The 21,836-nt window shown below is 40.8% G+C and overlaps 2 protein-coding genes across 2 annotated transcripts in view; one reads left to right on the forward strand and one right to left on the reverse strand.

Annotated features, from left to right (window-relative positions):
• Nucleotides 1-14,939, forward strand: part of obscna (obscurin, cytoskeletal calmodulin and titin-interacting RhoGEF a) — a 39,795-nt gene extending 24,856 nt beyond the window's left edge. The window contains exons 50-81 of the mRNA XM_035653639.1: nucleotides 200-364; nucleotides 624-782; nucleotides 971-1,148; nucleotides 1,225-1,338; nucleotides 1,466-1,633; nucleotides 2,208-2,310; nucleotides 2,406-2,535; nucleotides 2,633-2,893; nucleotides 4,575-4,765; nucleotides 5,037-5,170; nucleotides 5,251-5,363; nucleotides 5,708-5,876; nucleotides 6,063-6,150; nucleotides 6,241-6,441; nucleotides 6,536-6,596; nucleotides 6,682-6,759; nucleotides 6,853-7,025; nucleotides 7,193-7,219; nucleotides 7,338-7,490; nucleotides 7,788-7,833; nucleotides 7,931-8,008; nucleotides 8,188-9,913; nucleotides 10,155-10,283; nucleotides 10,387-10,509; nucleotides 11,046-11,213; nucleotides 11,457-11,562; nucleotides 11,941-12,180; nucleotides 12,918-13,141; nucleotides 13,254-13,268; nucleotides 13,517-13,613; nucleotides 13,954-14,103; nucleotides 14,206-14,939. Coding sequence (XP_035509532.1) covers nucleotides 200-364; nucleotides 624-782; nucleotides 971-1,148; nucleotides 1,225-1,338; nucleotides 1,466-1,633; nucleotides 2,208-2,310; nucleotides 2,406-2,535; nucleotides 2,633-2,893; nucleotides 4,575-4,765; nucleotides 5,037-5,170; nucleotides 5,251-5,363; nucleotides 5,708-5,876; nucleotides 6,063-6,150; nucleotides 6,241-6,441; nucleotides 6,536-6,596; nucleotides 6,682-6,759; nucleotides 6,853-7,025; nucleotides 7,193-7,219; nucleotides 7,338-7,490; nucleotides 7,788-7,833; nucleotides 7,931-8,008; nucleotides 8,188-9,913; nucleotides 10,155-10,283; nucleotides 10,387-10,509; nucleotides 11,046-11,213; nucleotides 11,457-11,562; nucleotides 11,941-12,180; nucleotides 12,918-13,141; nucleotides 13,254-13,268; nucleotides 13,517-13,613; nucleotides 13,954-14,103; nucleotides 14,206-14,386 — 5,949 coding nt within the window. The 3' untranslated portion in view covers nucleotides 14,387-14,939. The remainder of the gene's footprint in view (nucleotides 1-199; nucleotides 365-623; nucleotides 783-970; nucleotides 1,149-1,224; nucleotides 1,339-1,465; nucleotides 1,634-2,207; nucleotides 2,311-2,405; nucleotides 2,536-2,632; nucleotides 2,894-4,574; nucleotides 4,766-5,036; nucleotides 5,171-5,250; nucleotides 5,364-5,707; nucleotides 5,877-6,062; nucleotides 6,151-6,240; nucleotides 6,442-6,535; nucleotides 6,597-6,681; nucleotides 6,760-6,852; nucleotides 7,026-7,192; nucleotides 7,220-7,337; nucleotides 7,491-7,787; nucleotides 7,834-7,930; nucleotides 8,009-8,187; nucleotides 9,914-10,154; nucleotides 10,284-10,386; nucleotides 10,510-11,045; nucleotides 11,214-11,456; nucleotides 11,563-11,940; nucleotides 12,181-12,917; nucleotides 13,142-13,253; nucleotides 13,269-13,516; nucleotides 13,614-13,953; nucleotides 14,104-14,205) is intronic.
• A 680-nt stretch (nucleotides 14,940-15,619) lies between these two features.
• On the reverse strand, nucleotides 15,620-19,329 carry guk1b (guanylate kinase 1b). The gene is made up of 8 exons (XM_035652747.1): nucleotides 19,218-19,329; nucleotides 18,947-18,988; nucleotides 18,488-18,613; nucleotides 17,161-17,257; nucleotides 16,311-16,449; nucleotides 15,927-16,011; nucleotides 15,767-15,852; nucleotides 15,620-15,652 (listed from the first exon to the last, which is right to left on the reverse strand). Exons 1-8 carry the CDS (start codon nucleotides 19,327-19,329, stop codon nucleotides 15,620-15,622), a joined length of 720 nt encoding a protein of 239 aa, XP_035508640.1.
• Between the last annotated feature and the right edge of the window lie 2,507 nt (nucleotides 19,330-21,836).

Here is a 21,836-nt window from a genome sequence, read left to right on the forward strand (position 1 = left end):
ATTTTATGTGTCTGAAATCTTAAACATTAATGTCAGTTTGATAGTGGCAATTATATATATTTTATATTATATATTTATAGTATATATAAATTCAACTTGTATTATTTTAACAAAAGGATTTAAGCTTGTCCTACTGTTGTTGTTGTTTGAAAGTGTGTCAGCTGAATGCCTGGGATGTAAATAAATATGCTTTTGGCAGGAGCTAATCAAGAACAAAGCCAAAAGTGGCCAGAGCTGCTGTCTCTTGGAGGATGCCTTCTCCATGGTGTCCTGTCTACCATGGAGGTCTGACAACATGCACCAGGTGTCCCTTATTGAGAACTACCCAGCTCCTCTAACTGCACTGGGCGAGCCTGTGCGACAGGTAACTACAGATGACTGGCTCGTTTCAGTTTTTGTCACAACTACTAATAATGCTGTGAGCAGAAGTTGACAGACTTAAGTGTTTTGGGGGTTTTTTGCTCTACATTTGCTCTGAAATTACTCGGTTTTACCAGGAAAGTGTGCAAGACGATTAACTCTGTTCCATAATACTGCCTAAATAGTATATCTCCGTAACATTCACTCAGATAGAAACGCATCAAGTCACATATGGTCATCTTACTGTATGGTCCTCACTTCAGGGAGTCTTCACGGTGTGGGAGGAAACTCCAGAAAGTAAGACGTCCTCTAGAGGGCATCAGAGACAAGTCTTTCTCTTCAAGGAATGCATTGTACTGTGTAAACTAAAAAGAGACACCAGTATGAACAGTGACACCTACACATTCAAGAACAAAATGAAGGTAAGATCTGTTCTGCTTGCTTACTTATTCTTCCTCCCAACAGTAGGTGAAGCCACATGAAAACTTAGCTGTTTAATGCCACTGTTACGGCCACCGCCACATTTGGCCACATGTGATGACAATTGACTCCTGACTTCATCTTCCCACTCACTTGTCTTTCCCATTCCTCACCTGTGCAACCTACCCAGCTGAATGATGTGGAAATAAAGGAGACTGTGGGTGGAGATGAAAAGTCTTGGGGGTTGTGGCACGAGCACAGGGGTTCATTGCGGAGGTACACACTGCAGGGCCGCTCCTCCCTGGGTAAACTCTCATGGCTGAAGGACCTGAAGGAGCTACAGCAAAAGTCCAGCCTGCCAACTAACAGTAAGTGTTTCTTTGGGAAGGGAATTAGATTTTGACAATGAATCACAACACTGTCTGTGTTTGTGTCTATCAACAGGCCCACCAGTGTTTGAGTCACTGCTGTCTGACTGCACAACAAAGATAGGACAGACAATCAAACTGACCTGTAAAGTCACAGGATTGCCAAAACCAGTGATCAGCTGGCTCAAAGGTCAGAAATAACTAATTAAATTATGTATATACTGTATAAATGTACCATAGTGTTACAGTATCTGTAAGAAGCAGGTATTATCCACTTTTTGGATACAGTGGTTACAAATCTGTTGTCCACCTCTTAGATGGCCTTCCTTTAGAGGATGACCCCCGTCACATCATCACAGCAGACCGTTCAGGCACCTGCAGTCTCATTCTGGATAGTCTCACTGCGGAGGACTCTGGACAGTATGCCTGCTATGCTAACAGCTCCATGGGCAGTGCTGGCACTCTGGCTAAGGTTGCGGTGCAGGGTGAGTCTGTGGATGCATCTAAACCACTTGAGTGTTGTCTCAGTCCAGAGCCATGTCTGTGTTTGTAGGTGATTACATGTACTGTCACAGAGGGACACAGGACATCTATACTACGACTGTACATGTGTTCATCATATTAGTACTATGGTTACAATTAAATTATAAACCCACAAACTACTACTACTGTTGTTCAGTATGAGTTATTGTGCCAAAACTACTTCTAGCAGTTCCAACTTTAAAACTACTATTACCAGAGCTAGTTCTACTGCTTGTGCAAGTACTATTACTAAACGTTTATCACTAGTAGTACCACTATGATTACACTTAATATTATTGTTTTTAATACAACTACTACTACTGCTACTGTGGTTTCTAATTTCGACCTACTAATACAATGATCAATACCCCAACTACAGTTACTACTACCATTGCTACTACTGTTACAGCTGCTATTACATTTACGATTGTGACAGCTACTTCTATTAGATCTACTATTACTACATCTACCACTATTGGTCTATGCCTACTTATAGGGGCACAGATGACACTTTAATGTATTTCTTTTTCTCTCCAGCTCCACCCAGATTTGTGTGTCGGTTAGAGAGTGCTTGTCTGATAGAAGGAGAAGATATACAGTTTACCTGCTCCACACTGACTACTCCTTTACCACGAATCAGGTCTGTCAGCACAGAGCAAATGTGACCACAATAGTTGCTGGATGATTTTTTGGTCATTGTGTGTTGTCAAACACATCCATCTTTGGGTTTGGCAGGTGGTTAAAAGATGGCAGAGAGTTAACTGACCAGCAAAAGTACTCCATTCTGAATGATGCTCGGAGTGGGATCTTGTGTCTGACGGTCATCAGTGCAACCGAGGCAGATATCGGACAGTATGAGTGTGAGGTATAAAAGCCATATCCATAAAGTCTACCATGTAACAAGACAAGTTAGTATTATCTTTCTTTAAGATACATTACGTCAAATGTTTTGTTTTGTTTAGCTCTGGAATGAGTTTGGCTGTGTCAAGTGCAAGGCAGGGCTGTGCCCCGCTTATGTACCCCCGATTGAGATCGAGAACGACCAACCACAGGACTTACCTCCTAAAGGTAGGATGGCCAGACCTGCCGAAGGTAAATATCCTTCACACACAATGGAAACCCTCAATAGGGTTTTCATGTGGACAATTTCACTAGTTCAGCTGTGTTTGAGAAGGGATGAAGCACATGCCATTGTCCAGTTTACTTTAAGTTCACCTCACCTTTGATCCTGTCACCGTTTTTGCATCACATCATATGACATCTCTTCACATCAAACTGCAACAATTTCCACTTTCAACCACTACCATTCATTCATTCTATCCAGGTGATGGTCATTTTGAGATTTTACTCACATTTTCCTTTTTCCCATTTCACACACACTCATATCATAAATAGTTCCGACTACCATACCAGTTGCCACTAGATCCCTAGGGATTATGGTATGGGCTGCTGCCTGTGCATGAATGCCAAACAGATTTCCATTAGCAAAGTGCAGTAAATGTGGATTCACAACTATTAACTGTATTACATGGTGGTATGCATTAGCTAAAAGCACACCTACTCTGCGTGTTTTTTTTCCTTTTCTCAGTTTTCTATTTCTGAAATTGCCATTTGAGTTAAGTGATTGTCAAGGTTGTTTAACTTAAAAGGCAGCATGTGATGACTAATACATACTTCCTAAGTGCACGATGTATATCTCTGTTATAACCCTACCGCTATAATGAACTTAACCACATTAAACCAATTCTTAAACATAACCATCTCTCACCTAATCCATGTACTGATTGTAACTTTTGCACTTTGGTCTTGAACATGTTTCACCGGTCACTTCATCTGTTTTGTCTAACTAGTGTTGAGCCACACTGTCACTTCTGTGTGAAGTTCACACTTTGAGAGTTGTTAAGTCATGTGAGAGAACCCTCAGACCTACCAATAACTATTTCTAACAACCTTTTATTGCCATGACCCAGCAGGATCTAGTGGCTACCATTCAACATAGACACCATACTGCACTTCCCAGCATCTTCACCCATGAAAAGACATTGATACATTTATTGTATGGAATGTTTTTGTGTTTTTCATCATGTTTCCACTTTCCACAGAGGGCATGAGTTGGAAGAGACTAGATTATTTTCCTCCACTACGAGTGACATTAGGACCCAAAAGTCAGCAAGACCTTGAGGTGCCATAAACTACCAGCACTAATTTAAATACAAAGATATCAAGTACCCCTATTACTGTTCTATATTATGAAGGGATTTTCCAGCTGTGCTTGTATTTATTTATTTGCCACTGTTAGAATTACATAGAGTCAGCAATGTCAGTAATAAAAGAAGTATAGTAGAGTAGAATAATTCAGCTACATTCAATGAAATGATTAGATGTTTATGAAAACGTACAGTAAGTTCGACATATAATATTCTTTATATGGACTATAGCTGTCTCACTCACTGGTGTATTTGTTTTCTGGAGTTTTGCCACCGGTTCACCATATTTGCCCTTCCATTGTCCATAACCTACATGTTTTTTCCATCTTCCCTATACTAGTCCTAAAGCAGGAAGTTCCTCACATGGACCGTTCCATGTAAGTCATCATTGTCATGATAACAAATAACCACTTGACATTCCCCTTTCTCCTCCTGCCAACGCATGCCCAGCTAACTCTTCACTCCTACGAACACAAGATGGTCATGTGCTGGGCAGGTGTCCCCTTTACCTCCAAGCAGGAGTGGGCATGCACCCATGTCTTGTTGATGTGTTGGGTTAGTGGGGTTAAACGCTCAAGTACTGAGGTAAGGAATGCATTATTACTGCTCCTGGTATGTAAGGTAATGTACTTTTTCACTTTTCATTTTCCAATAATTCAGTATACTAGCGGTGCAGTCAAGGCAACAACAATAATTCCTTAAAATATATGAAAAATACATAATTTATTTCAAGTGTCTAAACCATAAATTCCTGCTCAGTGGCATTTTGGGTTTTATAGATGCAGACTCAGAGGGTTGGTCCACTGCCTTTGTGAAGAAATGGTTGCAGACTGATTTCAGCCCCACTTCTATTGCAAAGATGCTCTTCCCTCCCGGACATCCGGAACAGTAAGTTTTGCACCACCAACTATATTTCTATATTAACCTCCATGACCTTAATTTGGAGAATAGGCATCAAGCTTTTCAAGTAAATTTAATCTGTGTTTGGTTAAAGTCTCGATTTAATACTTTAACAATTGTGAGATTAGAAGTTGATGGTAAAAGAGTTATAATGTAAATCTTAGCATCCATTAAATAGTTTTGTGAATAGATAATTACCCTGAACTGATCAGTAGTATTTGATAATCAGCTTTTCCTTTTATCTTATCTTTGCCTCCAGAGCTGAGTGCAGTACTGAAGAGGCTGTTCCTGCCTCCACATCCATGGGTCAGGCAGTACAGCAGCCTCTGCGTTACCTAGAGGACGAAGAGGAAGAGATCTACATCTCAGAGTCAATGCAGGAAATTACAGATGGTAGTCTTGTATTTTAAGCATAAGAGTTTGACTTCTGCCAAAGTTTGTGGGATTAGTGACTGATCTGATCTCCTCTTCAGCTCCTCCCTCCATCCAGGTACCTGCTGAGGACCTGTGTGTCGAGCCTGGCCAACCAGCTACATTTACTGCCATTATCACAGGAAGACCTACTCCTAAGATACAGTGGTACAAGGTAAGAACATTGTAGAGCAGTGGTTCCCTGCTGAAGGGTTGATTTTGATATACCATATAGTTTACTTTTGTATATACTGTTTTATATTATATATATAACCAGGGAAACCTACCAAAATGGATACCATAAATGGCACTGATTTAAAAAAAAATGTGTCTGTTGATATTAAATCTTTTTTTCTCTCTCTATTTTGTGTTTTTTTATGTAGAATACTGAATAGTTTACAGTCAAACTGCCTCCTCTGATAATGAATAAAGCACAAAACAGGTTTACTGTTAAACACAAGACAAAATGTTGACTAGAATTGACCTTTTAAAACGTTACTCTTTGCTCTGTGATTGGAGGATGGAGAGCTGCTTGCAGCCAGTGAGAATGTGGAGATGATACAGCATGGTGCCCGCTGCTCAGCAACCATAGTGTGCCCTGAGGGTGAGGACAGTGGCATATACATCTGCTTCGCCTACAATGACTCTGGCCATGCTTCGTGTCAGGCTCAGCTGACAGTGGATGAAGGTGAGAAAACAGCAGTGCTGCCATGCATCCTTACTTTAGTTATATAGATATTGTTTAATTTATCAGATCTAACTGCAAACCTATACCAAAGGCTAATGGTCAACGAAGCTTAGGTGTAAAACATGTCACAAAATCCTGGTCCAAGTGGTTGACCTGTTTTATTCACAGGTTTTGTTTTCTCTGCAGGTCCACTGGAGCGGCAGGAGAGAGAGGTGGAACTGGGGAAGAGAAGGAAGTTATTCTCTGTCTATGATGTCCATGAAGAAATTGGAAGGTGAACCTGTACTTTATATTTATGTAGTCCAACCTGCCCATGAGCCCTGTTAAGATTCGATGTCATCAACATTATTTCTCTGCGTTTTAGGGGAACCTTTGGGGTTGTGAAGCGTGTAGTCCACAGAAGGACAGGTGAAGTGTTTGCTGCCAAGTTTCTGCCTTTGCGGAGCAGCACTCGGACCAGGGCCTTCCAGGAGAGGGACTTGCTATCCCGTCTGGCTCACCCCAGAGTGGCCTGTCTGCTGGACTTCTTTTGCACCAGACGCACTCTGGTGCTGATCACAGAAATGTATCCTGCCAACCCCTGTAAAATGTTCACTCCTTTTTCCTCAAGGTGGCAGTCTGTTGGTATTCAGTTAAGAGTTCTTTAACACTATTTCTAGGTGCTGTGCTCATGGACTTCTGGACCATTTATTACTGAAAGGATCAGTCACAGAGAGAGAGGTACGAGCTTATTCCCTACAAAAATATATTTTGCATACATATAAGTATTTATGGCTCTTGATTAATATTCTTAATTTTATTTCAGGTTCAGTCATACATCCAGCAAATCCTTGAAGGAGTTGGTCACATTCACAGCATGAACATTTTACATCTGGACATTAAAGTAAGTCTTCTGGTCCAGTTAACATTGCATTATTGACAGCGCCATTATTTTTTGTGCAGTTCTTAACTTCATTGTTATTTACACTCCCTTTAGCCTGATAATATCCTAATGGTGTATCCACCCCGAGATGAGATCAAGATCTGTGACTTTGGCTTCTGCCAAGAAATAGACGCCTCCAGACACCAATACAGTATGATTGGTACCCCAGAGTTTGTTGCCCCTGAAATTGTTCACCTAGAGCCAGTAACTGTGGCCACTGATATTTGGTGAGTTTAAGTAGGAGTTAAGGAGTTCTCCCTGATGAATTTCCAGATGTTTTAGACCATTTTTAATACAAGTATTACACAGATATTTAAATAGAAGCAAAAATGTATACCAAACTGTGTACAGACTAAAATAACATTACAATAATATTTCCCTTTTTCTCTGTCAGGTCTGTAGGTGTTATAGCCTACATATGGTATGTATCACTGCAATTTTGGTGATATTCTCAAATCTCCAATACAGTATATCCAAAAGCATATAAGTCCTGAGTTTCTGTCGACTATTTACATCACACTTTATACTTATCTTGATAGTCTGGTGTGCCGATGCCCTTTTGCGGGTGAAACGGACCGTGCTACTCTGCTTAGGGTGGGGGAGGGCACCCTGAACTGGGATGCCCCTGATGTCACGTACAGGAGCCCGGAGGCCCAGAACTTTCTCCACATGCTCCTTCAGCCAGATCCAGAGTAGGGAACCTGTTTTCTTATTGCTCACACTGCCAATCAATCCAGTCCAGTGACAAAAGAGTGACATTGTCATTTCTAATTCCACAAGTAACCCATAATAAATAAATAAAACCCAATAATGCAAAATAAAATGTAAAAATGCATAAAACTACATTTACCAGGCTGATAATTATCTGTGGCTGTGGTGGCACTCCTTTCACATTACAGTAATTTGTATTCAATCTAAATAAAAAAAATATTGTCAGTACAGGTGCAACATAGCTGACCACTCCCAATCCTTTCCTTTCCTCTACCTAGGAAACGACCATCTGCGTTTGAGTGCTTAAGCCACGAATGGCTTCAGGTATGAGGCACATTAGGTGTTTTAATCAAGCTTTACTGTATTCAAAAACTATAACTTAGACACAAATCTAAACACACATCTTTGTATCTGTGTTCAGGATGCACATGCAGGAGAAGACACAGATGAAATAAACACAAGGAGTTTGAAAGCCTTCATCTCAAAAAGGAAATGGCAGGTGAGTTACCTCTCTTGTCCTGTGCTATTCATTGAACACACAACCTCTGGGGGCCAAAGGCAGTACTTGTAATTTAATTTAAGTTAAATGATTACGTGAGTTGAATTCACTGTACATTATATAATTCCCTTAAAATAAAACACATCTCTTCACCAGTATCTTTCTCATCTATCCTCCAGCGTTCTTTGACTTGTATTGGGTCAGTTCTCACGTTGAGGCCCCTACCTGAGCTGCTGGACGCTCCTCTCAGAGACACTGCAGTGACAGTACCCCGCGAGCCCCGGGAACACAGCAGCACCTCTATGAGCAGTGGCTCCTCATCTGAGTATGATGAAGCTGACTCTTGGGACTTTTTCCAGCACTGCAGTCAGACTGAAGAGGAGGAAGAAACCGAGGAGGACTACGATCCTTTAATGGAGAGAGCACAGATCCCCGAGCCTTTTGCCAAACTCCACCTAGATGCAGAGGAGGAAGAGGAAGTGACATTAGGGGAGGAAGAGGATGGGGAGATGCTAGGAAGGAGGAGTGTGCTAGAGCGGAGTCTAAGCAGGCAGTCAGTCGCATCATCAGATATGTCGTGCCAACAGACACCTCAGAGGGAGCGTAGGTTCAGCAAGGACAGTAGTCCATCTCTCTACCTATCTGATGGGGATGAGGGTTCGGGAAGTGATGGAGGTCGTATCCCTCGAGGTAGCGTCATTCGGAGCACTTTCTACAGCACCTCCCATCAGCTGTCACCCATGTCTGCCAGACACATGACATTACGGGACAAATTCCAGGCCAAAAAGCAGGAGAGAGGCCGTAAACCACTCCGGAGAAGCTTTTCAGGACGTCTCAACGAGCCTCTTATTGAATATGTGGAGGATGAGACAGAGAACAATCGTGGCCAGAGACGGGGATCTGTCCAGCCTACCATGCAGAAGTCCTGTTCCTTCGACAGTGGTGTTGGCCTCGCCCACACCAATGTACCCCCTCACAGGAGGAGCAGGTCTCTTGATGAGTATTCTCGTCGATCTCCCAGCTCACCCAAACGCACAAAGTCAGGTGAAGAAGAAGGCTCTCAAAGTCTGAAGGAAGATTTCACAGATGATGAAGTGACGGGGAGAAACTCACTGGCCATCCCGACCCCTCGGCGACCCACAAGGAGAAGAGGCTCTGTCGCTCCAATACAAGGGGCCTGCATGCTGGGTGGATCATCTGTTCCCTCAAGCCTCCTTGCTGGAGACAGAATGGGGCTGGATCGGGAGCAGACACACGGCAACACATTGGCTGGCTCCCAGGGTTCTCTGGCCGAATCGTCTATTTTGGGGCATGGTGGCTCAGACTCTTCAAGTAGACTCGGCTCCTGTGAGGAGCTGACTCGGGGTCATCTCAGAAGAAGATCAGGAGAGAGTGAAGGGTATGATGATCAGGGGGAACCTCTGATTTCACCATCCCCATGTTCTTTCCACGAAGTGAAACCCAGAAGCTCGTTTCCCCAGGCACCGCCACGTAACCGTACCCGCTCCAACCTCAACTTATCTGGCAGAGGTCAGCCTGGGACTCCATTAACAGCGAGCCCCAGTCCCAGCCTCTCTTCTCTTCAGGCTCCAGAGAGGCCACCCAGGGCCAGGGACAAGAAGGAGGGCTATGGCCTACAGAGGCATGCATCTGCTCCAGCCCTCGAAGCCCGGCCACCTACGGGAAAGTCACCCAAGCTGGGACTGCTGAAGATCTTCCGCAGGCAGTCCTGGACTGGCCATTCGTACTCCCAGCTGGAGAACGCAGAGTTAGGACCCACGCTAGGAGAAATCATGAAGCCAGATACGCCCACCATGTCTCTGAGGAAGAAAATGAGAGCTTCAGCCTCCAGCTTGACCAAACTGTTTTCCAGGTCTTCTAGTAAGGAGGATGTCAGTAAAGGAGGTGAGCTATTGCAAATTAGGCCAATTTTATTTTATCATTAAACAGAAAATTATGTCAATCAGCAACAATATTAAGGAGAAAAGCTATAGAAAAAAACGTTATCCAAGCGAATTATTTCTTTAATTTAGTTTACCTGAACCATCCCTAGTCTCAGTTATGTTATATTGTACATCTACCCTTTACATTTGACAGTAATGTTATAAAATCAAATCTTTTTTGTGTTGTTTTTCTTTTATAACAGGACCAATAGTAAAAGGATCAGCTCCCATCCCACCTGAAAGAGAGTGTAGCACTGGTCTTGAGAGTCCAAAAAAGAGAACATCCAAACTCTTGCCTTCTTTTAAAATACCCGCATTCAAGAAGACAAAAGGTAGTGAATAAACTATATTCTGTGGATTATGTCTGAAATGGTCTGAAATCCTTTCATCATTTTGCTAAAAGCCTGGTTGTTTTTTCTGCTCCATCATTTCCAGATGTGTCAGTCCGACCCAACAAGGCTGAAGTGCTCCAGTTAGAGGGAGGTGGAGTCCTACTGGTTTGGAGACCAGTCCAGTCTAGTGACCCTGTCACCTACTGTGTGCAGTATTGTACAGATGGTGGGTTCATAGAGAGGATACAGCAGCACAGAAATTAAATTAGTGGTTTGTGTTAAAAGAAAACCAAATTAGTTGTTGTCTACATATTTGAAAGTTCTGATTACTACAATTTAAGCAGTCAATACTGAATTTATTGTAGGGTATCATTCCACACTAAGAAATACCAAATTATATCTGTTTGTACTGCACAAGCCAATTATATCAGGCTTGTGCAGTACAAACACTACCCCTGTAGTGTGACTGTTTTGGCTTTGAAGAATAGTTCTGTAAGACTAGACTAGTGTGCTTGCAAGGCACAGTGTTACTCTTATCCTGGCACAGTGTTTTTTCTGCATCTTGCCAACTGACACTGGCTATTTCCCAGTAAGTTTTATCAAAGCTGTATGCTTCTTTTGTTCTTTCAAATTGATGTCAGACATTTTATTTCCTACACAACAACATCACTAATATTATTGCTTAAATCTACTGCAAGCGCATTCAAATGTGCTGTAAGTGTAGATTTTACAGTGAAACTCATGTGTCGTGTGCCTCCTTAGGTGGGCAATGGACGGTCCTGTCAGAGGAGGTGACAGACAGCTGCTATGTGGTGAAGGATTTACCCAGAGGAGCTTCTTATGTGTTCAGGGTGGGCTGCATCACCAAGACAGGAGCAGGACCTTTCAGTGAAGCATCAGCACCTGTTGTTATGGCTACTCATCCTGAAGGCAAAAACAATACTCTCAAACATGACATTGCATGTTCGCTGTTGCACATTTGTGATCTCATTCATTAATTTTTCACAGTTTTTCTACTGTTTTTTTATTATTATCTGAGACCAGGTTTGGTAAATGTGGCAGGAATTTGGCTCACTGGTTTGGTGTGTTTAACATACAGATTTACTGCAATGTACGACCAGCTACTACCTGGAGGGTTGCAGTGTTTTCACCTGAATTTATTCTTTTGTACAGAGACTCACATTCCTCTCATCCAGACTAAGTCACTGGGGTCAAAGGTCATTGGGTCTGAACAACAGACAACACAGAACAAGTACAGTTTCCTCTCTGAGATCAACAGGTGGGATTTTTATGAATATATTTTTTGTTACTGTAGTATTTACTTCTGTTTGCATATAATCATGTTTTTACTTTGAAACACAGGTGTGACTTCAGGTTTTTCAAGTATGTCACACATTGTGATATTTCTGAATTGAACCTGATGTTTTGTATTGATATTCACCATTTTTCATCTTCTTTTACCCTTAATGTAAAATAAAGATTACATTTTGGGCTGTAAGTCATCATCCTTTCTTTACCTGCTTATTCACTGTCACAGGAGATGCATTGGGAAAAGGACAGTTTCATCTCCTCCATCCCTCTTTCTCTTAGGCACCAATTTGCCATAAACTATGGCCATTCTCTGTACCTCTTCATCTTTTATTTGATTCTCTCTCAGGGGTCGTTTCAGTGTAATAACCCTGTGCAGGGATGTCGAGACCAGCCAAGTGTTTGCTGCCAAGATCACCCCTTACCAGGCACAGCAGAGACAGTTAGTGCTGAGGGAATACCAACTGCTGAGGAGGCTTCATCATACCCACCTGGTGCAGCTGCACACTGCCTACATCACCACCTGCTACCTGGTGTTAGTGGAGGAGCTCTGTCCGGGCAAGGAGCTGCTCTACAGTCTAGCAGTGAGGTAAAGGAAGGCTTGAGAAACATAAGACAAGGACCAGATAGCTTGTGTATGGATTTATACACAAAGAGTTTATTTTATCAAAAATGTCTCTGATTTATGCATGTGTCATTTTTGCCATGCTACCAGATTTCCTTATAATAGTGGTGAGTCCCAGTCATTTGGTCTAGTGCCAACTTCTAGTCAGAATTTCCTCAAATATTTCATCAAGGGGCTTTGTCCATTAAAGTGGAAAGCCTCCATATTAGTTCTCTTTTTCAGCTACTTATTTTGTCCTAAGGGGCCTGTAGGAGAAATAATCCAGGCAGAACTGATCACTATGTAATTCCAAAATAAGATGCTCTAGTTAGTCTAAGAAGACAGGAAAAAAAAAAAAACTAAAATAAGCAACAGATTTCCGATGAGAAATGCTGCTTTAATTGTGGCTTAAATTAGTTGTTACAGAGAATGATTTAATGTCATCTAATGGACAATGTTGATGTAATTTTAACATACTTTTTCAGTTGTTTTGAGATCATCTACACACATCAAACTATACACCAATTGAAGATGATTGAGATGAGCCTAGAGGACACTTACTGTAACTAATCACTGTAATGTCTTTATATTATTATTATCTGTAGCCAGCTTCAGACACATGTCAAAAAGATTATTTTTGTGCAACCAGTAGCCATTTGTGGCAGTCCCTCACATACTGTGGTTAAGCTTAATGCCATCTGTCTGTGTTTGTTCTCTGTCAGAGATCTGTATGCAGAGACTCATGTCGCAGAGCTGCTGGTTCAGATTCTGAGTGCAGTCGACTACCTTCACAGCCGTCGGGTCATCCACCTGGACCTGAAGTCTGACAACATGCTGGTGGATGACTGTAACCACCTGAAGCTAGTTGACCTGGGCTCGGCTCAGTCCTTCACACCCGGTCAACCTCTCAACATCGAGCACATCCATGGCCTGTCGGAGAGCAAAGGTACCGATGTATTTCTTGCTTCATTTCAAAAGGCAAACTAAAAGATTCTGATGCTTGCATTGTTGCAGATTCTTCTAATGTACTAAACCTTTGACTGTCATGGTCTCAACAGACTGCCGCAGCAAAGGTACACATTCTTTAAGGGAGGACGGATTGATGGATGGAAATAATTCAGCCTAACTTCATCTACCTCAGCTGATCCTTGCTACCATATCCTAACAAACCCAAGTCCATTCTTATTCTTATACTTCAATCCATTTCTTTTTGGTTTGACTCATTTTCCTTATTTGGAAAATAAAGCATGTGAGTGAATGTGGCATTGCTCGTAATAGCAAGTCTTTAAGAAAAATGTTTCGTGTCTGTCTGTTTTGTCAGTTTATATTGTGCTTCCTAAAGCTCCGGAAATCCTGGAAGGTCAGGGTGTCGGGCCTGAGACTGACGTCTGGGCTATTGGAGTTGTCTTATTCATCATGTAAGTAGAGCTTCAGTAAAAGTCGTTGAATAGTTGAATGAATTTTGTATAAAACCATGTTCGTTTTATTAAAATCGTTCTACTTTACACTTTACAATTTAAAAAATGATTTACTGTGAATTGATAAATTTGGTTAGCTATCAGAACAAAGTCAAAGTGTTCTTTCTTTAAATAATATTCTGTTTTATTATGTAAGTTTTAGTTTTGGTTATGTAGGCTGATAAGTTCAGTCCTTGGATCATGAAATGTTTATGCTACTGTCCGGCTCTTCTGTACTTCTGAGATACACTGTATGTATTTTTGTATAATATATGTGTATTTTTTTTTTTCTCTTCACTAGGCTGAGTGCCGACAGCCCGTTCCACGCAGAGCTCAGCTGGGAGCAAGACAGAAACATCAAAAAAGGGAAGATTCAGTTTGGACGCTGTTACCCCGGTCTGTCAGAGGGAGCCTTAAACTTCATGAAGAGCAGCCTGAATAATAAATCCTGGTGAGTGTGTCTCTCTTTTTATTTAAACCAAACCAACTATTATTTGTGTAAAAGGTTGTATTAGTGAATTACGTTAATGTGTGTATCCTAACATGAATACAGGGGGAGACCCACTGCTGCCGAGTGTCTCCAGAACCCATGGCTGCGTGCCAATCGTGCCCCACACAAAGGCCGACACTCCAAAGTGTGTTTCTCCACAGACAAGCTTAAAGAATACCTTAAGCAGAAGGAGGAGAAACGAGACCAGGTCCGCACCAAGCTTCAAGGTCCCTTCTTCCAGTAAGGCAACACTGTAGGGGGTTTCTTCCACCAACTTTGCAGCCTTATAACCAGCACATTTAATTTCAGCTGAATGTTTCCTGTGTGGCTCTTTTCTGGCTAGCTGGAGCCAGGTCAGATTTTTAAATCATTTTAGAATCCATCGATTTTGAAAATGTGATGCGTCTTAATGAGTTTTCACAGTGTTTCAAAGCGTATTTATCTGTTTGTATATGTGAGTGTGCTGCATTTGTTGCGCTTTGGTTTAAATGGAAACATATCAGGGATTAGGTTTAGTCTACGAGTTGTAAAAGAGAAACTGTTGCTTTGCACCTCAGTATCAGACAGACACACGTTTGGCCTTAAAGTGAAAACTGTTAGAGCAGATATTTTTCTGAGTGATATATTTTATTTTCAAATGCACACGTTTTGCCTTGAAGATGCAATGTATAAATGGGAACTCGGTTGGATTTACAGTTTTTATTAGATGCTTTTAAGTTTCATAATACTTAATACTTATATTATGAGTTAGTGAATGAAAAATTAATTAAATGGCACAAAAGTGGTCAGTCATTGTCCTCACATTCTTTATTCAGTCTCATTTGTATACAAACACACAAACATACATGCAAAGGTTGTAAATGTAACACATGCAGTGATTTTATCTTGGGCTTCCTTCATGTAATATTTAAATAATATGCAGCATGGGAGTAATTATTTAAATAACATAATATTAGTCAATATAAATCACCAATATTTTTGATAATATACCTAACTATGATTGAATTTATTTCTACTGCATTAGTATTCAACAAAACAAATAAATGAAAGTGGAACTATGTTCTGAACAATTTCTCAATACTTTGCGGTGTGTTTACTAGGTACTGACTGGAGGTACTGATGTGTATTCCACACATGAGGGCAGGCCAGTGCCAAACTTTGGATTTCAAAGACCATATGTAGCACATAATCTGTCCGTTGTACCTATTTTTTTTCTTTTACCTGCCAGCTGAGCCGACAGTAATGTATGGATGTGGAGATTTCGACCATTAATTTAACTAAATCTAACACACACTCTAGCCCTGTTCTCTCAGTCAAGGACAAAAATCCCTCTTTTCCGTCTGAGCACCATTCAGCATGAAACCTCTGACCACATAACATAGAGGGTAAAAGAAAAACAAACTTGTGTGTGTTTATGTGAGTCACAAGTGTTGGTTCTTCTGTCCAGCAGCAGAAAGACTGGGTTACTGCTTCCCTCTTATGATTTGGCTTCCTGAACTTTTTGGATTTCCTGTACAAAGAGAGATGAGGGATTCTTTCACATTTAACCAAAGCTTCCATGCAACAGCTGCCAGACAATAGTAGCAAAGTTAAACAAATAAGGACATTTTCTGGTTTCACTCACTTCATTGAGGATGTCCTTCAGCTCCTCATAGGCCCTCTCTAAGTCATCGTTAATGATAACGACATCAAACACTCCAGGCTCCTTACCTAGAAAAGAGAATTGAATCAGATGCCATGTCTGTCTATATTTTGTGTCCAAGTAGAACTGCAGAGAAACTTACTGAGCTCCATGTCGATGCGTGCTGCCTCCAGGCGTTTCTGTAAACTCTCCTCTGTTTCCGTCTGCCTGTCCCTCAGACGTTTTTCCTAAGAGAGGGTATTTTTTAAACAAGAGCTGATCCATCAAGTAACAAAACAGCAGTCATGTCTGCAGTTCACAAATTCCACAAAGTAGAATTTGTTTCCTTTATTTTTTATTCTTCTCAGACCAATTTGATCTCATCCTGTCCCTCAGTATTTAGGTTGTTTTTTTTAAAGCAGACCAAAGTATATAACAACAAAAAACATTGAATAAATGTCATAAATTAGCACATTTGTCACTCAGCTTAATTGATAAAATAAGCTTAAAAGTGCATTGAAGTATTACAATTATGTTGGACATTTACCAGGATCTCCATGGAGGGAGGCTGGATGGAGATGTAGATAGGGTTCAGGTCAGTCTCTTTAATCCTCTTCACCCCCTGGATGTCCACATCTAAGATGCAGATTAGGTTCTGGGCCTGCACGTCTTCTATGGCAGCTTTACTGGAGAATCGATGCATTGTTACATTATAAAATTCTATCAAACAGGAGGTTTTTTTAAACCAGCAGCACTGCACATTGACAGGCTTGACAATGTCCAATGAGAGTGTAATCATGTCATTTTGTGCTTCTCACACGTGGTGACTAAGGTAAGAGGATCACTGCATTGATCCAAGCTGCTCAGACTGTTACTGCAGTGAGTATGTGTGTGTTATCTTCAGAGTAAGAGGGAGAGATTAAACTTGAAACACAAGGTGCTGAGCCGTAGCGTTGCTCTTTTTGACGTAATGGGGTTAAAGCTCCATCTGTGACCAGACTATTATACATCCTCTTGATCCCTGTGGCTATGCCTGAGGGTATTCTCTTATATAGGACAACAGTCTTAATTTCTGGTAAATTAAGTTAAACCGGTATTAGTGACAATTATACTTTAATATATATTGTATTTTCACCCACATTAACTCAGCTGTTCTTTCAGATTTTTATTTTTGGAAAAGCTTCTGAATCAGCAGTTAGACCACTAAAATACATTTAATTGATAATTGAAACTGGGAAAAAGAAAGTGAACAATTACATATATAGCTAATGTGTGCAAATGTGTACAAACTAGAGATGTCAGCGATTATTCATCAAAACCACAGACGTTTTCTCAAGTTGCTCTTGTTTATGTGGTTAAAAATACACTGGTATTCACACAGTGATGCAAATATTTACCTCGTTCCATACATGTTCCCGGAAAACTCTGCGTTTTCGATGAAGTCTCCATTGTCAATGCCCTCCTGCATGGCCTCTTTCGTTGTGAAGTGGTAGTCTGCAAGACGCAACATATAATGAATGAAACGTATAATGAATCTAGCTCTGCCATGAAAGCTTTCACAATGGAAAGAAATGATTGAAGAGAGGTGATGAAATGAACAGTCACTATAAATTAGTAAGAGATGAGCCCGGTTTCATCACAATAAACAGTCAACATCACAGAGATCACAGAAAATCCAGGCACAAAGGCTAACTTTGTGGTGTACAACTGGTGGAAGATTGTATTCAAGTGTATGATGTTCTCTTCTGAGCTAAATTTGAGACAGTTTGTTCAAATTGCAAAAACCAAACAAGTATGCAGTCATTCTCCTCAGGGAAAGGTATGCAAAGATGAGAAATATGTTTTTTTTCTAAAGATGCCATTAGTATAATTGTTCCAGAGCACATTTTATTGTCCATACCAGATCCATAGGCCTAAATCTTCATAACATCAAAAACTCTGGGGATCTAAAACAGCAGAGTTTTAGAAACAAACATGTTACTACAACCACCACTAATGGGCACTGCGATAGCAAACAATCATTAGCAAGACAACATAAAGGAGTCTGCTGGATAGAACAGGAAGTGGCTGTGCTGTAAACAAACAGATAATAAGCCTGAAAACAAGGCAGAATTACTTTTAAACAGCACTCAGGGAAACTGCAGTACATGGAATATGTTTATGCATGTTCAAAACCTCATTTTGGCCCAAAGTAAGCAAGATCAAGTATGTATTACTCAAATGATGGGACATATTTTAGATTAATAAATATATATTCAGTGTCCAATATGGTCAGCACAAATAAAAACATGAACAGTGTCTGAGCCTGACTGTCAAAGAATATTTGAATGTTTCGTTATATGGAAGTGACAACAGTGTTTGAACAGCTCAGATGGATCCTATATATCCCAAAGAAGATTCACTTGATGTATCTTGCTCATGTGATGCTAATGATTGGTTCATCAATGAGCCACAGTGGGAAATGGGACAGGATTCTGGACATAAAACCTCACAGGACTGGAAATGGGAATCACTACTGAGGCGTAACAGGGGGCTATTTTCAAAAGCTTTTTACTCCAAAGTGTAGACCGTCTGATCCCAATTCCTTATTTTTTTCATTTTCTCTTTTTGTTTCTCACATGACTAATTCCTACGAATCCAATGACAGCGTGCCATGCAGGATGATGAAAGTAACCCCCATCCCTCTGCCTTAAAAACTGTGATCAGGAATCACACTGAGGTCACCTTTATCTGTGGTTTCTGATTCGTTTGGACACGAAAATGAGGTTGACAAGTCTAAGTCTTCAGAGGAAAAGACGGCTGCTACGGGCAGTAAAGTAGCCCCCAGAAGCATGGGGAGCTTGTTCAACCCTATGGAGAAAGCAAAAAAGGCACAGAAAGAGGTTTATCCCTTTTATATCAAGGGGGCTATACAGGGGGGACAAAACCATTTGTGCAGTTCACTTGGGAGTAAGAAGTGTTGTGGACATTACTTTAGACCAGGCGGGTATGGAGGGATGGGAAATGTGGTACAGAAACAAAAAGCAAAGTGGTGTAAAACACACTTTCATCACAGTTCAGTGCTCCTGCATGGTGAATCACTGTGTGTATCTTTGTGAGGGTGCTAAAAACATCAACCACCCACTTGTAACGCTTGTTACAAAGTGTCACCAACAAGTGTGCTTTGAGCCAGAGCTACTGTACCTTTGCCATCTTCCTCTCCTGGTCGAGGGTTTCTTGTTGTGTCTGTGAGGAGAGGATTTCATTATTAAAACCCAGAAATTAGGTAATAAATCATCAGTAATGTTGCTTTGTTAGATATTGAGGTGAAAAGATTTACTGATATAACAAAATCTATTGGCCGGTGAAGAATTAGACCATCAAGCTGAGACACTGTGACTCCTGTCCTACTTCCTCCACAGACAGGATGTTTTTTTGTGATGGAAGCCAAGAACCAGTTGGCAAACAAACGTACGTGACACGCTAAAGCCAAAGACGTCCTCATGATCCTTCATCAGCCTCTTCATCAGAGTGCTCTTCCCTGCTCCGGAGGGGCCACTCAGCACCACGGGCCTTGGTCCTGACATTGTTCTGAGACAGACNNGGGGGGGGGGGGGGGGGGGGACGAGGACAGAGTGAGCTCAGGTTTGTGCCAAAAGCAGATTACAATCTGATCTTCTGTGCCACTTTATGTAACCATTACAGGCATTACAGGTTTGAAGCTATTTCTAGAATAGGATTCATCTTTTGTGAATCATTCTATTTAGAAAATAGTTTTTAATGAATGATTTTTGACCTTTTGAAAAAACAGTTTGCATTAAGCACTTTAAACTCCTCTTCTACATATACATTACTACTGCAGTGCTGTTAAAGCTCACCAACTTTCCTATTAACAGGGACAATGTCAAATAAGGCTAATCCTTTGATCCAAGCCTCTCTTAACCACTACACTGTCAGGAAGAAACATCCCAAGACACGCACATTGTTGTAAGCGGACCTTTGCTCTTATATTATTGTGGTTTTAATCGCCACTAATAATTGACACATAGGAAATTCTCCCTCCTATTTCCTTAATTAAAATATTGAAACACGTCCATGTCCTAATTGCTGACTCGTTAGACAGCCAGAGGCCCAGAGGTTAATGTTAAGAATCCCTGTTAATGAAGTCATGGCAGGTCAGTCAGCAGGATTAATTGGATCTGGGCCAGGCGGCACAAAGGGTCCAGGACAGGTGACCCATTTACCTGCTGCTCTAAGAGAGGATGATGTTTCAGGGACACTTTTGAATCAATTCATTTAGAATCATCATTAAGATAATTACTTAATAACACAGTGAAAGCCTGAAACAGTAAAAAAAAAAAAAAACAACTTCTCCATCAACATCTTGTTTTTGCGAGTTATTCATTGGCTTCACCTGCTTCTTTTATATAAGAGATCAATAAAGTACCAAACTATTAAAATGTGCCTCCTTTACTCAAACTTGTTAAGCTTGTAATACAGTTATTAACAGATTTACAACTATTCTTAATCACCTAGGACCCAAACAACTATTTTAGCCTTCAGTCACTGCACAGGGCATTTAAAATGTCCAAGCAAATACTGTACAAACAACATACATTGTGAATGTGCAGTATGACAGGTTGTAGTACAGTGCAATGCAATTATAATGCACTTTTCCTTTAGTTTCAGTTTGTTCCTGAACCCTTAACTCTGATTACTAAGTATGTTTACAGTATGTTTAATTGCTTGGTTCAATGTAGATAAATTTAGTAATTTTAACAAAGTCAAAAGTTCCACCTTACCTTCTAACACACCGCCTGTACAATCTGTGTCGTTGAGAAGTTCAACAGCAGATGATTCTTCAGCCGGGCTTCTTAATGGACTGTGTACCATAAGTGTGTATACGTGTATATGTATGTGTGTGTGTGTGCTTGTCAGACTGATTCACTGAAGCAGCTCACTGTCAGTCTGAATTACCACCACCTCCCTTCAGCTCAACGACCAATCACATGTGTGCATGCTGGCTTGTTTTTATCCAAACTGTCCATACAGGTCACAACACCATGTGGGCAAGGTAGAAGATTTTCATAAACAAATGATCACGTCACTGTTGAAATACAGTATCATGTAGTGCAGCAGAAGTTTTATGTGGATTGTGGATTTTAGCTTTGAGAGAAAAAGCCACATATTCTGGAAGCTGCTCAGTCCAACTACAGTCTATTAAACAGCTCAACTAGAGCAGTTAGAGGTCAAAGTGATGGAAATGATGCAAACATCTGCTCTTTTACTTTCCCCACTACAATACACTACATATTTCAAAAACAAAAAATCAACCATAAAATTCAAAACTAACACAGTTGTTGGACACAGTTAAATTACGCTGTCCCTCTATTAACTATAATGAAATTGTGATTTCCGTGGTGTGATTTAACCTTGGAACTGAGTGGTCTTCTGTCCCCCACACGGTAAAAGCTCAGAATAGCAGGGTTTAGTGTCTCTCGACTGAGCTGCAGTGGCCTCTGTCTGGCTAATCCTGCACCGACCCACTTCTTAAAGGGCGAATCCACCACAGAGTCATCGTAACAAGGCCATCAACAACTAAACAACACAAGATGCTTGCCTAAAATCCCCACATATTACCCCCACAGTTAAAATATATTGTGACGCCACAACTTTTTAGACGCACGTTTTATTGTAGTAACATTGATAAAATTAGATTTAATGATCCTATACAAAGAAACACATCAATGACAAAGACAAAATTAGCCTGAATGTGATGAAATGGCTGTAAATGTTTCCAAACTACAGGAGCTAAACAAATAATAAATGATCTAAGCAAAGACAAACTCTGTACAGTAAATACAGTCGGGTTGTTCTGCCAACATCATATACACACACCAATCCAAACATACACAAAACTATGTACATGTGCTTTGCATGAGATTCAACTATTTATTCCCCTCGTAAAACAGAAAAAAGGATTACAAAATCGATAAATATTGTCCCAAAGCGATTTTTCTTTCTATTTGTTTTTCAGTGCCTGAGCTCACAGTCGTTTTTTTTAGTTTGTTCTGATCTTGTTGGTGTTGCAGCA

The sequence above is a fragment of the Morone saxatilis genome, unplaced genomic scaffold, assembly GCF_004916995.1.
Source record: "Morone saxatilis isolate NCDOM2014 unplaced genomic scaffold, NCSU_SB_2.0 Contig12, whole genome shotgun sequence".
In the NCBI taxonomy this organism is placed as follows: domain Eukaryota; kingdom Metazoa; phylum Chordata; class Actinopteri; family Moronidae; genus Morone; species Morone saxatilis.

Excerpts from the sequence above, each read along its gene's own strand:
- guk1b (XM_035652747.1), bottom strand. The coding sequence starts at position 19,329 with ATGTCAGGACCAAGGCCCGTGGTGCTGAGTGGCCCCTCCGGAGCAGGG. Across the intron at positions 18,614-18,946 it reads AGGAGAGGAAGATGGCAAAG|GGTTGAACAAGCTCCCCATG; the intron begins GTACAGTAGCTC and ends CTTTCTCCATAG. Across the intron at positions 17,258-18,487 it reads ATCAGAAACCACAGATAAAG|ACTACCACTTCACAACGAAA; the intron begins GTGACCTCAGTG and ends TGCGTCTTGCAG.